Genomic DNA, 15,666 nt, shown 5'->3' with positions numbered 1-15,666 from the left:
ATCATCAGTGTCACCTAGAAAACACTATCACTAACAGCATTGTCCTACAGAACATCTATTTTAATACTGCCAAGCTCTCTTCATCATAACTGATAAGACATTTCTTTCCTAAAAACTGGTCAGCAAACTAGAATATGTAAGTAAACCCAACACTGCTTGCTGCCTGTTCTTATATAGGTATAATTTAAAAGTGGGTTTTATATTTTTAAATAGTTGGGGAAAGGTTAATTTATATTCTGTGACATGTGAAAACAATATGGAATCAAACTTCAGTTTCAACAATCAATGCTTACTAAAAGAGTCATATTCCTTCACTACTTCTGTACAGCTGCTTTCTTACTGCAACAGTGCACTGGAATATGAACAACATGATTTCTACAGGAGGCCAAAATATTTACTATCTGGGTCCTTTACAGAGAAAAGTCTACCAACTCTTAACCTAGAGAAGTTTTTGGTTTAGGCATTATACACCACCGATGTGTTAAGAACCTCAGGTGAAGGACAAGAACAAATCAACTGTCTTAATTCAAAGCCACTTAATTAGCAAGTATTCCACTCCAATGGAGACAGCTATACTCCCTTTGTTCTTCTCCTTGGCTCAGCTTTGCATCAATCAAAGGATTTAACAATGACCTTGGGCAGTAATGAAGAGCTCAACTTCAAGTCTCCAATACTGGCCTCTTCTATGTCCCAAGTTCTGTTCTGGGTTTCCAGTCTGTATGACCTATAATGAAGATCTCTACATTTTCCATAGCCAAACAACATTTTTCTGACATTAGTGTGCATGTTGACCATCACTTCTTAGCCATGCTCTAACACCCACTCTGACATGTGGATTTCTTTGGGCACTTTGCAACCTGAATATTTTAACTTCTCCTGACCTCACCAGCACCTCTTAATAATTTTTATTTGAACCTTCAAACTTTTGACGTATGAGTTCAACCTTCAAAAATGGCCTGCTCTTCTGTTACTTCAGCTCAGTTCATACAAACTCCAAATATAAGAATATAACAAAATCAAAATCTATACATATAGATGTATTTCCCACGTAAAAATACTCACCTTGAAACATCTCTAAGCTGTTTTAGTATCTGTCTCAAAAGGGTACATATTACATTTCCTTTTATCTCTCCACTATTGCTAGTTGTCTGCTTCCTCCAAATGCTATCTCTACCCACTGAGGGGGCCCAGCTTATCTGCATCTCTCTGAGCATAAACTCATGTCAAAGCTTACAAACACAAATATGGTACCAGGAAAGAAGATTATTATCTCAACTCAGTAGTAATGGGTGTTATCAATCTTAAAAATATAAATCTTTATAAACATGCAAGAACCTTGTCTATTTCAAAAATGACACAAAAATCCAATAACCATAGAGCCTTACAATTAGGGAAATAAATTAGAGTCATGAAGTCCATATTCAAAGAAACGCTAAACAGACTAAATCTTTAAGGCTCCACTAAATGAGCTTAATTTAAAAAAAAGAAAGTTGTAAAATCTCTTAGTATGTAAGTCCTTTTCTATTCTTATAAACTGGATCATTCCCAAAGACCTTGTATATTAAAATGACCAATATTAATTATATTGGAAAATAAGATACTAAGCATTTATTAAATCATCATAAACTTATAAGATATGTAATATCTAAAATAGATATCACATTTTGTGAATACACTTTCAAAGTATAAAAGCTCAATAAGAAAAAAATACTGCTATAACAGTTTTTCAAATATTATTGTGCTTAGCTTATGAAAAGATAAGTGGATACTCAAATCTATTGCTACATTCAATCTGCTATCATACACAGTTTTGACTGAGCTATGTGAAAAAAATGGCCTCACAAAACACATAGTAAGGAAAATGTGTTCATACTAATATTCTGTTCATATAATAATGGATAACTTTGATGATACTATACCAAAACTTGGCAAACAGGAATTTCTTAAGGGTTAGTTATAAAGTAGAACCTAACACAGAGACACTTTTTTATTATGGTGCTTGCTTTTTAAAAGGATCTTTAACCTTCATGTGTAACACTTCTGATTTTAAAAACACTGGTTTACTAGACACAAATTGTATCATAATCCATTATACAGCTGTAAACATTCACTAGTATCACTGTGCATCAGAAGAATTTCTTAAATATTGAAAAGCAGCATGAGAACTACTATCTTAAGCTTGTTGCTTTCTAAGCAATAAATGATAAGGTAACCTCCTCAAATCCATAATAAATATTCCCATATAATTAGTGTACCAAGTGTCTGCACTGACGTTTTGATTTCAACTCAAAATGCTCTCATTTGTTCTGAAACTTAATAGTAATAGAAGTGACAGCAAGCAGCATTGAGTCTACATTTACAAACATTATCTACTTACTCCCCATCTCTCTACTCATTAGCTGTTATACTATAGATGAAGAAATCTAGATTAGAGGCAGAGAAAGTCTTTTGTTCAAATTCACAATAACAGCTACTGGTATACCTTTGATTCGGACATAAACAAGTACTATGCATATCTAACATTAAATCTTGATAACTTATCTTCACTACAGATAAAAATTTCTGGCTAGGGAAGCATATCATAGTGAAAGAGCAAATTTGAGGTAATATATCTCAAGCCAGGAAACGGAGATTATGAGACCAGGGTCTCAGGATTCCTGTAACCTTTAATACCTTGTAACATTAGACCCTACCTCTTAAAGGTCCACAATCCCTGCTAATAGCACCACTTTAGAAACCAAGGTCTTTGGGGGACATCTAAACTGTAAAAACAGCATATTGTGCCACCTTACATCACATATTACTACATTATGTATATATAAATAGACTGGTAATTTACCCCTTTTATAATTTAATATTTTGAGTTATAAGCCTAGCCTTTAATGGCTTACCTATATCACCCCTGGCTTTAAACAAGCAAGCTTTTTGTAATTTTAAAGTCATCTGAACAAGATTTCTATTTAGAAAGGTTTTGAGTTACCCAATTACCTCTACCTCTATGGGAGACAATTTCCATTTAAAGTAGTGTTTAAACTAGATAGTGTATTAATTCATACTGTTAAAACATGATCATGAATTAATTCACCAAATATTATTATTAATTTTTTAACTTCCACATGATATTATGCCCATTTTAAACATGAGGAAACCGAAATTTAAACATGATAAATACCTACCTTCCTCCCAAGGCCTACTGCTTATACTGTACAAAAAGATCAAATTCAGTTTCGATTGACTCTTGAGCCCAAAATCTTTAGTCATACATCCAGATCTATTAAAGGAACTCTAAACCAGTGGTGGCGGCCTACACCTTTAATCCCAGTACTCAAAAAGCAGAGGCAGCTTGGTCTAGGAGTGAGTTCCAAGACAGTCAAGGCCACACAGAGAAACCCTGTCTCAAAAAACCAAAAGAATGAAAAAACAAATAAATGAAAGAAAGTCTCAATGACTCACCAATTGCTCACAAAGTTGATATAGCTCTTGCTGATACCACACTCTACCCAAATCAATGAAGATATGACTCATCTTGCATCTTAAAAACCAACAAATAAAAAAAGTACATGTTGAAAATAAGCATGTTCTCAGGTGCTTCAAATAAAAGATTTATAGGTAATATTAAAGACTGAAGTAAATTGGCTTATACAAAATCAGCTCACATTTATTTGAGTTGTTTACTCAAAAAAAAAAAAAAAAAAAAAAAAGCTTGGAAGGAAGGTAAAGTCACAGCTACAGACAGGGACCATCTAGAAATTACACAATAGCTTTCAAAATCAAGAGTACTGCAAACCTCAGTCAACTGCAACAGAAATCATTTTCCAACACCCCAATCAATCAGTAAAATTTCCATTTTAAGTTAGAATCTACAAAGGTCAGGAGTCATACCCTGAGGTTTGTTTCTACTCTAAGAGTTTACACTATAAAGCAGTTGTTAAAGAGAGGGGAAGAAATAGAGTTATCCAGTTCAATATACTTGCCCAAACCAAGCTTTTAAGTAGCATAAGCATCTGTGGATGGGAGAGGAATGTGGTTTAATTTCAATCAAATCACATTCTCAAGAGTCCACACACGTTGGTGAGGAAGCTGACAAAATGAAAGGCTCTGGAATATCACTAAAACAGGAGGCAGTACAGAACAGAAATGAACAATTACTCATGTCACAGAACACCATTCCAGATCTTGGGAGAGACTAAAAAAAACTACAGATCAACATTACTTCCTCCCATCCATGACTCTTAGTGTAACCAAGAAAAAACACAATTCTGTAATGTAAAAGCAAATGACAAACATGGGGTTGGGGGGGGGGATGAAGACTGAGTTGTCATATCTTTTAACATGCATTATTTACAGTAAGAATTTCCTCATTTATTTGAATTAATTTTATATACTTCATTTCTTTCAGATAATTGAAGTTTTCCTTTAGAGTTGTAAAATGTTTACCTCAACATAATCAGTAAATTGTCCACATAAAGATACCACTACAAAAATTACCATCTTTCCCTTCTACACATACACATGTACTCCACTATCATTAAATGTATGAGATTGGGGCTTTTGTGGGAAATTTAGTTCAAATGTCCTCTTAAAAAATTAGTACAAGAAACCCTCCAAGAAAAGTTATGGTCATTACCTTTTTAATACAGAGTGTTTGCACTGCTTGTTATATACATGGCAATTTGGGAGTTCAATATATGACTGCTGTTCTAAAACCAAATTAAAGGTTTAGACTACTAAAGAGTTTGATGACTTCCCTCAATACAATAACTACAATTGTATGGAGAACAAAATCAAAGAGGTCTCTCCTTTTATAGGCAGTAATTTACGGGCCTTGTAATGAGAATTTACTCTTTAGTATATAATTACTAATGAACAAAAATGGGGTCATTAAACTCCCTTATTTATAGTGCCATAAAATTCCTATGTGTAAGAAATATAAAATAATATACAATATTCATCAAACTCAAAACACATTGAAATGTATAGTGCCTTACAATTCAACATAGTGAAATTTTCATGCCTTAAGTAAATGTCTATAAGATGACTGAAGTCATTTTTCATATGGATGTTTATAATTTAAAATATGAAAGTTCCCAAGTACTAATGTTGGCAATAAAATGTCTAAAATACTTAAATGAATTCTGAATTTTCTATGGACACTATCCCTCCCCCAACACTAATACAGAACTTACTATTAGAATGGATGTGTATTCAACCAATATTAATAACTTGTTATGAGAGATCCAGTCTCACTCTTGGGTATACACAGTATAAAAAACAGGAAATAACCATACTACTGAAACGTATACTGAACACCTTATCAAAAGAAAGCTCAAAATGGAGAGATCAAAAGGGCAGAATGTCAAACACTTGAAAATAGTTAGCCACCATTCAAAATGGACAAAAACAATTCATTACTCCACTAACACAGTGGTAGAGAACCTAACTAAAGGCTAGCCAGGAATGGGTTCTGAGTCATGACTGGATAAATCCTGGATGTCCTAGAGTTTCTGATGCATATGAAAAGCTGAACTTCAGAAATGTTTCAAATGGTAACAGTGAAAGAATCTACATTTCAGTATCTAAAGGGCAGTACAGTGAATATGAATCTAGAAGATGATATCATACACAGTATCCTGGTTCTGGCAAGACCTTTACTATCTATGGGTGAAAAAAGGCCTCAGTTGCCTATGAGAAGGAAGGAAACAGGCCTCAATTTTTCCTAGGTTGAGGAGGTCATAGAGAAGGAAGGAAATAGGCATTTACAGAGTATCCCCTGTACTTGACACTAGCCATACAGATTAATAACACGTGGCTATCTTTCAAAAAGCACCTACCAAGACAAGACACATAACCAACAGATATTTACTAAGTCTACATCAAATACTGTGCTGTGAGAGATGCAAAAAATCCCACCTCACCCCCAACAAGGTTCCTGAATTCTAGGCTCACTTTTTTTTAATGTAATTTAAGGTGATAATGATGTAGATTACTATTTACTTACTGGATCTCTCTTCCTACTGAGTATCAAAGTCATACATACCATAACTCTAGAAGTCTGATAAACTTCTGGGAGACAGAGTCCTTGATTCAAGAATATGAATGACAGAGACAGGAGAACTGGCACATGGGTTAAGAATACAAATTGCTCTAAAGAGGACCCAAGATCAGTTCCCAGCATTTACACAACTCCAGCTCCAGAAGATCTGACACCTCTGGCTTCTACAGACACCTGCACTCACATGCACAAGCACACATATAATTTTTAAAAATTAAAATAAAAAATACCTTTTTAAAGAATTTGACTAATAGAATCCTGGCATGGTAGGAAGTAGAAATGCAAGGATAAGGAGTTCAAGGCCAGCCTCAGATACACAGTAAATTCCCAACCCTAGGCTATATAAGACCCTGTCTCAAGAAAAAAGATCAATCTGAGTAATTATTAAACTGAAAAAAATATTAAATTCAAAGTTCTAAAGTAGAAAAATGTTTTAAATAACATGTGATTGTGGTTTGCTAACTACAAGTAATTTTCATCATTTGTACCGAATGTGTCAAAATTATAAATCATTCTCATATGAGCAAAAAGGGGATTTTTGAAAATTGTATAGTGACTCCTTGGCAATTCTTAAATTAACAAAAATCAAGAAGGAAGGGACCAGAGCTCAGCAGAGCACTTTACTTTGCTCAACAGGCTGAGGGTGTAGGGGATCGAGGTTTGGCCAAAACTATTATCAAGTTTGGCACATCAGGAGGGTTCATGTAGTTAAATACTTAATAAAGGCAGGTAGTTCCATTCAGTTCCTTGTAAATCTCGTGAAAACTTAAAATAGTGAAGTTGGATTATACTGCCACAAATGGAAAATCCTGTTGTTTTGTAATTATAAGGTAAAAATGTCAATATGATTTCAGAACAAGAGTGAAGAAAGCTTGGTGCGATAAAGTGTATTATTATTAGTTTCGGGTATGACCTACTAATGGTTTTCAAGTTTGTGGAAGTATCAAGATTCAAAATGTCTTCCTCCAACCCTAATATTAAACTGTGTCATTAAACACAGAACAAGGCCCTAAGGACAACAGTTCTCAGCTGAAGCTCAGAAGAATCTATTCCACATCAAGACCTGGAATGCACTAATTAACATTCAATATCACACTTGGTATGTGGGTTCCAACATGAAATTCATGTCATGGTTAAAGCTTAAGGTTATAAACAGGTTAACAGAACCCAATATTGAGTATACCGCCCTTCCCCTTGTCCCCTAGCCCCCTCGCCCCCTCCCCCAACAGTTCCTTTAGCTGACCATTATAATAAGCTTCAAAATCAACTTAAGGGTAGTACCAACTATGTCAGGCGAGCTGGGGCACAGGAGGGATGAGGGCTGCAATGCACCGCGTGTGGAAAAATCACCTTCAACTCACCTTTTCCATTTCCACACTGTGATACAGGTGGAAGAAAAAAAAAAAAAAAAAACATAACCCCTTCTCGCTGAGCTTCCCATCACAGGGCCTCTGAGGTATTAACTTAAGAATCCTTATCTCATGGCTTATCTAATGCTGCATAGTTCTGAGAAGACTATAAAAGTTGCACCGCGGAGTGGGTGGGAGTGGGGGTGCGGACTCTGCCTACCGAGAGACCAAGGGTTAAATTAATGTATTATTGCAACTTTGCTGTTGTTCGATGAGTTGTAAAGACTTATTCACTCCGAGAGCCCTTCCTCGCGAAAGAACGCTGGGACTGGCGGGACGTGACGATAACGTCAAGCCTAGGCGGGATCCTCGAGTTGGGGGGACGCGAGCCGTGGGGTGCCCGCGGCCCGAGGTTGGGGACCCCGGGATCCCGACCAGGAAAGCGCAGGCCAGGGAGGGCCAAACAGTACGAGACAGGGCGGCCTGGGGTCAGCAGGGCCTGGGCCAGTCCCAGCCTCTGCGCTCTCGAAGTATCGCTTGGGGCCACCCCACAGCCCCGCAGAGCAGGAAGGCGCGCGTGCGCCCGGGAAGCGCGGCCCCGGCTCCGCCCTCCTCACCCCCGCTCCTCGCGGCCGCCGCCCCACTGGGAACTAGGAGCCGCGCGGCCCCGCGAGGCGGGCGCCGGAGGGAGGGGCCGCGCTCCCCGCCTCCCGCGGCCAGCACAGCTCTCAGCCAAGGCGACTCACCTCCTCCTCCTCCTCCTCCTCGGCTCCCTCCAGGCCACCGGCAGCCCAGCTGGCGACGCGCTGACGCCGAGCCCCTCCCCCGCGGCCGCAGCGGCCTTGGGACGCGTCAGGCGCTCGCCCCACCCTCGCCCCGCCCACAGCCCTGAGGCTCCGCCCCCGGGTTGCCAGCTCCACGCGGAGTCCCTGACTCAGGGGCCGCCCGGTGCGAGCGAACTCTCCACCGCCGCGGCTCGCCACACCTGCTCTCCGCCCGCCGGCCCCTCGCACGCTTTCCAGTCACGCCAGCGCCCCCGCCGCCCTTTCAACTTTTCCATATCCTCTCACACCTCTTGTCGCCGCCTCCGCTCGCGCTGCGTCCTTCTTTTCCTACTGAGAGGTCTGTAGGCTCACCGGGCTGCCTTCTCGGGTTTTGAGCCCTCACCTGTAGTCCTTCCGGGTGGGCCGGAGCCTCAGGGACCCGCCAGAGCCAGTGCACACCCTCCTGCTTGTATTGGTCAGCGAACCCTGCTTTCCCTCCCTCGGGACTCTTGGAGGATCTCTGCTAGCCAATGCTGGCTTTTCCTCTACTTAAGTTTTATGCAGCCCTTTGATTGTTGGTACTACACATACTTAAGATGCAGCTTGATTATTAATATTAACATTCGTGGCCCCACTAGAAGTCAGAAAGAACACAAAAAAAATACTCTATAAAATGAGGAATATGTCTCCTTTACATTTCTATGATTAATGATGTCGTATTTGGGATCATGTTGTGAATTCAATAATTCAAGCAAAGGCAAAACATGCAATGGTAGGTATATGCTTTTATCTGGTAATGTCAGTTTTAAAACTAAACTTGGAACAGACTGTAGTGTCATTAAGCATGCTTAAAATAAAAGAAACTGATTAGGCCTTTGGAGTTGCATCCAAGAGTTGCTTTAAGTTATGTGAGTAAACATTATTATTCTTAAATTGAACAGTGAAAACCATCTTCTACTCTAAACAAAGCCTACACTCTATGTGGACCTCCAATGCTTAAAACCATTGTTGACTTGAACAACATTATTACAAGCATTTAAAAAATCTAATAAACCATCTGTCCATCTACTTTTACACAAATTGGAAAACAGAAAACAGTAAATGTTAAAAGCTGAAAATGAGAATTTCTAACTGCAAATGAATCCTGTAAATCCTATTCCACAGAATAAAATATTGAGAAAACCCCAAAGCCTAGGGGCTACCAATTCATCAATCTGGAAGAAGAATCATACAATTTTATAAATGAATCATCTAGTCCTTAAGACCACCTGAAGTCTAATTTTTTTTCATTTTGCTGATTAAGATCTGAAGTCCAGAGAGGGTAAGTTACCTAACCAATGTACCCAGCTCAATTGAAACAAAGTTCGGATTCATACTCAGACCTGTCTTGAATACTTGCCTGCATAGCATTTAGAACTACAAACATAAAGCTATTCAACATCAGAATTCTTTGACATCTCAGCTCTGCCTCAGTATACATGATCTGTGGATTTGAGCTTAGGTATTGATGTCAGAAGCCATTTCACTCCAATATGTTCAAGGATTTCTGTTATGTAACCTGCATCTCTCGGTCGGGGATCATCTGCATGATCTCAGTCACTTCTGGCCCTGGCTCTGGAACTCTGATCCAACTGAACACATTCATCCTCAGAGGTGCCAAAGGCTGTGCCTGATTAAAAGAGTTATGAAATCTCTATTGTCAAGAAAATTACAACATTATTGGTGAGGTAAAATATGAGGCATGAAATGATAATTCAACACTAATAATCAAGGACTCAACAGTAATTTCCAAATGTTAAGTGGGAAAATGGTGCACATAAATTAAGAAAAGACTTCTTAAAGGCCACAACAACATAAAGGAGATCTATCATTTAGAGCATTGTGTATAAGAGAGAAGTAAAGCAAAATGAAAGCTCTAAGAAGAAAACAGGCATGCCAAGAATAAGGGAAAGGTCAATCAGGGAAATCAGAAAATCAAGAGCAATCTAGGATTACCCAAATGCAGAATAGAACCATTGGTAGAGGACCTAGATTTCAACCTGACACAGAGTTTAGGAGGAAATCATTGTGGATGGACTGGCCAGGGAAGAAAGGAGGGTGGAGAAAGAGGTGAAAACAATCAGAAGGCCAAAACTTTGTTAGGTATATTGGACATCAATGCCACTTAGAAAGACTTGGGTTTGGTGAGTATACATAGGAAACAATGAAAAGTATGGAAGTCTCAGATGATGTTATGACTGTGGCAAGAGTCAGTAAAAGTCATATATGCCCCAGGTCCTTAATGCTCATAGGAACAGCTTGCAAACTGCTGGATAAGGAAGTAAGATATCTTGCCAAGGGAGATCCTCTACATCATATTCTTATTCCACAAAACTGTAGTTTGATATTCAAATAGAATTAGAAGATAAATAGAATTAGAAGATAAAGAGCTCTTAACCGAGGTCCTGATCATGAACCCTATCCTAATAAATTTTTTGTTTTGTTTGTTTTTTTTTTTTGTTGTTTTTTCAGACAGAAGAAGACAAAAGCTTTGGAGTCTATCCTGGCTCTGGAGACCAGGCTGGCCTCAAACTCACAGAGATCCGCCTGCCTCTGCCTCCCGAGTGATGGGATTAAAGGCGTGTGCCACCAACGCCCGGCTTTTTTTTTTTTTCTACTCTGATATTTTTATGGTCGACTTATTTTTATTTCTATTTCAGTCATATTGATGCAAATGTTCTTTATGGTGAAGTATTTAATAAGTGGTTATTAAATATACACAAAATGTTGCTAGGCAAGAAGAATATAGAAATGCCTCTACCTTTCAGTAGCTTATGATCTAGGTGGGGAAAAAGAGGTCAATACACCTAACATAGGAAATATAATATGTGGACAGGGAAAGCAACATTGTGCACAGCAAAATGAAGTAATATAGAAATTGTTCATGATATAGCCAAATGGACTGGGAATGATTATGGCCTTTAGAGTCATCATTCAACAAATTATGGTGAACTTTGCACAGTGTTTTAGATACCAAAGACAAAGCAATAAAACAAACAGTCCCTGATCTCACTGAGACCCGAAAGAAGTCATGTGTCCTGTGTTGAAGACTGTATGAAAAGCCAAGGACATCTAGAGTGTAAGAAACTAGGAAAAGAGTGAAGGAATGAAGCAAGTGAGATAATAAAGCCTTACAAATAGAAGCGCTTTTAAGGTCAAGTTAAAGTAAGGACTTTGGGAGATTAGTCCCTCTGGCATTCTGAATTTGAAGGAGAGATGGGAACCTAGAAAAGCAGATGCAAGCCTGCATGATAATACAGGCAGGAGATAAGTAGACAAGGTTGCTAGCAAGGTTAGCAAAGAACATGGAAATGCCAAGACTAAATAGTGGCTAGGTGATGTTAGTCAGAGAAAATCTATAGCATCACATGCAACAGAAAGGTCAAAGAGATAAGCACTAAGAAAGGCCAATCTGGTTAACAACAAAGATGTCATGTGTGACGTCAAAGAGAAATGTCTCTGAAGAGCCAGAAGTGAAATGGAGGCAATGAATGCTGCCTGAAATAACCAGTACGACTCAAAATGTACAAAGCATGCATGTGTTTTATTTATCTTTAAAGCTATTATATTTATGGACACTATTGAATTTTTAGATCTGTTTAAGTTTTGCTATCTGTGTCTAATTTTTGTCTCCATATTAAAGGAAGAATAAGCATCTTCAAATTTTATCTGATTTACTTTTATGGGCCAAAACTCGGTCACATAAATGACTCCCCAAAAGTTCACTCTTCTCTTGGAATATGACAATAACCTAACAGCTTCATTACCTGTTATGACTCAATCAGGTATCCAGTAAGTATGATGGTCTTGAATGCATTATACATTCTCACTGAACTCCAGGTTTTCACTAATGAAAACAGAAATCTCAGATCTGAGGTGTAGAGGCAGAAGGCAAGCCTTTCTACAAGAAGAAACAAAAGTGTCCTGTGAAGTGTGGAGGAACAGCTACCATGACCCTTCAAGTGGTACTTCTGCCTTCTGGAAGAAGACAGCTCAGTCGAACCAGATGCTCTTTTGTTTATCAAACTGCAAGACAATTAAGGAGTATTTTTTCTTCCCTGGAAATAGATTAGAAAATTTGGCAGACAAAGTAGAGGGAGAAACCTGAAGCCATTGATTTGAAGTGATGTAGCCTTGAGCTTCCAAGGATAAGCAAACCAGACTTTGGCCAAATTTGTGTCTCTACATGTATGTGCATGCCTTCTCCTGATTGTAATATGCTGGTGAGTAGGGTATGTTAATTTGTTAGGTGTTATTGAAAGATAGAATGCTATTATCACTCTCTCTTAGTTGGAATATACTGCATGTGGGGTCTACTGGGAGCTCCTAATCTCTTGTGGTGATTTGGAAAGCTGCATTAAACTCATTGAAAGAAAAATATGTGAAAATTATTCTAAAAATAATCATGAAATTTACTATGTTTAATTTGCTGGCCTAAAAGCTCCTCAAGTCAGTAGTGACCACAGATTCCTAGCATTAATGAACAATTACCATATTGCTGAAATTAACACCATATTTAGCCTTAGAAGTCTTCTTGTTATTGGTGCTGATAAAGGCCAAACATACCAGTAGCCTGAGAAGCATAAAACATATTCTTTGTTGATGCAACATCTTTAGTTGGGATCAGGCTAGTCCACATTGTAATACAAGGGAGTGGGTTTGTCATTGTTACCTTCTGACCTAGAGTTAAAAGCATTTTATCAAGGATAAATTTCATGTTTTTCCTTAAAAGACAAAGAAGGCTTACATAGTCTCACCTCATGCCTAGCCTTTTCAGTAATTATCTGTTGCTTGGAATCAGAGTCAACCAACTAAGTTCAGATGGGGGAAAATGTTTGATCCACAGTGGTGTGATTTAGAAGACTGTGTACATAGAAGGTACAGATATGCATATACAGAGAACATATTGATCTAATTTGACTGCCAGTGATTTAATTAATATTTTCAAGCACTTTGAACATGAAAATCACTATCTGAAAGCTGAGAGCTATTACTCATAATCATTTTTCCTAGAATTAACGTACAAATGTGATACTCTTATGATATCTTTGAAAGACAGGCTCTATTTTAATAAAATTTTTGGACCATGCTTTAAGACACTCTCATTAAAACTTCAAGACTCTAGTTTCTGAAAGTCAAACTTCAAGCTGGTTGGGTATCATCCATCAGTAGATTCTGAAGCAAACATACTAAATAAACAACAGTGACAGCTTGGAGAAGTATACACACCTGTTTATTCAGAAGATGCTAACAAGGGCAAGCTTAAAATAAGAACACATACCACAACATGATTTTCAAGTTTTGTGCATGCATGCAACCTAAAATTACCCATATTATCATCTAGGGTTTTTTTTCTTCCAACTTTTTTCTAAAAAAAAAAAAAAAAAAAAAACTATTAATGAGCCTGATACCTTGGTAATAATCTGCAAAGAAGGAAAAAGTGGGAACTCTTTTTAATGCTTTGACAAGTAAACACGGTATTTTCAATTATTACTTTTTCTTTAAGTCAAGCATAAGAACAATTGACAAAAGATGAAGAAATTTTGAGCTAAAAAAGAAATAATTTTAGTGAGGAGACCTCGGAAATCTACGGGACCTTCTGTAAGTAGTTCAGTACTTATCCCTAGCATAGGTGTAGACTTTGGGAGCCCATTCCACATAGAGGAATACTCCCTGAACCAAGACACACCAGGGTGGGCCTAGGCCCTATCCCAAAGGATATGATAGACTCTGATGACCTCCCCCATGGAAGGCCTCACCCTCCCTGGGGAGCAGAAAGGATATGTGATAGGCAGGGTTTCAGTTGGGGGCAGGGGTGGTAGCGGAGGAGGGGAGGGAGAGGGAACTGGGGTTGGCATGTAAAACAACCTTGTTTCTAATTGAAATAAAAAAATCTGAAAAAAAAAAAAGAAAGAATTTGGAAAGAGGACTTTGTCTAACATATAGCAGTTTTAGCAATATTCTATCCACACCTACAAAGGAATAACAGGATATTTGTTCAACTTTCCAATACCATGGGACAGAACGTACTAGCCTATAGATTAGAAGAGGAGACTAAAAAAGATGCAGACTGTTACCAAAACTTAGGATGTATGGAAGCCCACTACTCGTGAGATAATTTAAAATCCAAAATTTGAACAAGGTGACCCACATGTGTACATAATGTGCTTCCCACAGAAGACATGAGTTAGTAAAAGGAAATCTCAAATCTAAGCAACAGATACATTGCTGTGAGTTAGTGCTCTGGGAGACACCAGAGGCCCCCAAAATAATACCAGCTATTGCTTTTGCTCTTACCAAAACTAGTCAGTAAGACCCTATTGCTGAAGATATAACACATTTTGGTTACACGGCATAGAGGAATCGAGTGGCAAATGACCTGAAATCTTCCTCCCTTCTCGATAGCTTTCATGGTGCTGGAAGACACTTTGCAGGATACTAGAGGATGAAGGTACTACCCATTAGTTAGCTCTGAATGCTACAATGCCAACCTGACAGGCAAGATGTGTTCACTGATGTAATAGATGCAAGAAGGTAATGGTTGTAATGAACTGCTTTCTAATTGGGTTTGAGGCCTGCTCCACAAGAGGGAATTCATGCCTGACAATGTAAAGTTCCTCATAAGCCCTAGTCAGGAACCTACTCCTGTTGTTTTGCTATGTAGATATATTGTCAAATTCCCTTATAAATATTTGTTTGTATAGAGATTAATGTTCTGAATCTTGACTGCAGAAGCTTCTTTAGTAGTCACAGTTAAATACAGAGACTCTTAACAAGTGACTACTGAGAGTTCAGTAGTAAACAGAACATCTATATCAACCTCCCCAAGGCTTGGGGAGCAACCCAGAAGAGGAGGTAGGAAGAATGGAAAAGGTGGTAGATGGAGAAGAGTACTTGTATGAGATCCATCTGGACTTGGCATGACTGTTGTACTCATGAACTTACTGTAGCAATTGTTACCTACACAAGGCCTGGCCACGATCTATTCATACCATCAGGTAGTGCTAATCAGTCTTAATTGGTTATGTACACATAGAAAGGAGAAAACATGAAGGTGTAAGGATGACATGTTAGGGGTATTTAAGGGGACTGAGAGGGAGGAGGAAGAGTTGGGTGGCTATGATTGAGATACATGTGTACATGTATCTAATTGACCAAGAATAAGTAAAAGATATTTTAAAATAAGTGCTGACTTTCCTTTGTGACAGCAGTGAAATATAGCCTCAGAAACCTCTGTCTTGTTTTTGAACTTTAGCTCCTTTTCATTTATATTCCACTCACCTAAATGGAACTTTTGCTTGTTCTTCAATGTAGAATTTTCTTCTGTATGCACTACACAATATGCATATTCTGAATAAAGTACTCATTCTTACAAGACTGATTTTATTTACTAATATCTTAAATTTAGTCTTTGAGAATCTCATACACATATGCAATGAATTTTAACTATATTTATCTCCAC

At 38.2% G+C, this 15,666-nt stretch overlaps 1 protein-coding gene across 16 annotated transcripts in view; it reads right to left on the bottom strand.

Moving 5' to 3' along the window:
* Nucleotides 1-8,611, bottom strand: part of Gtdc1 (glycosyltransferase like domain containing 1) — a 329,610-nt gene extending 320,999 nt beyond the window's left edge. For 3 of the 16 annotated variants that reach the window (XR_004770443.1, XM_035446164.1, XM_035446175.1), the window contains exon 1: nucleotides 3,177-3,389. Coding sequence is in view for 7 of the 16 variants with exons in the window: in XM_035446164.1 (XP_035302055.1) it covers nucleotides 3,177-3,261 (85 nt within the window). In the remaining 9 variants the exon portion in view is untranslated. Of the gene's footprint in view, nucleotides 1-3,176; nucleotides 3,390-3,453; nucleotides 3,533-3,974; nucleotides 4,120-7,413; nucleotides 7,770-8,147; nucleotides 8,237-8,473 lie in introns of those variants that run through there. The other 13 variants (XM_035446165.1, XM_035446178.1, XM_035446163.1 and 10 more) reach the window with 12 other exon arrangements.
* Between the last annotated feature and the right edge of the window lie 7,055 nt (nucleotides 8,612-15,666).

This window comes from Cricetulus griseus, chromosome 6 (assembly GCF_003668045.3).
Source record: "Cricetulus griseus strain 17A/GY chromosome 6, alternate assembly CriGri-PICRH-1.0, whole genome shotgun sequence".
In the NCBI taxonomy this organism is placed as follows: Eukaryota; Metazoa; Chordata; class Mammalia; order Rodentia; family Cricetidae; genus Cricetulus; species Cricetulus griseus.
Note: the sequence above shows the minus strand (reverse complement) of the source record. Positions and strands in the feature narration are given on the sequence as shown.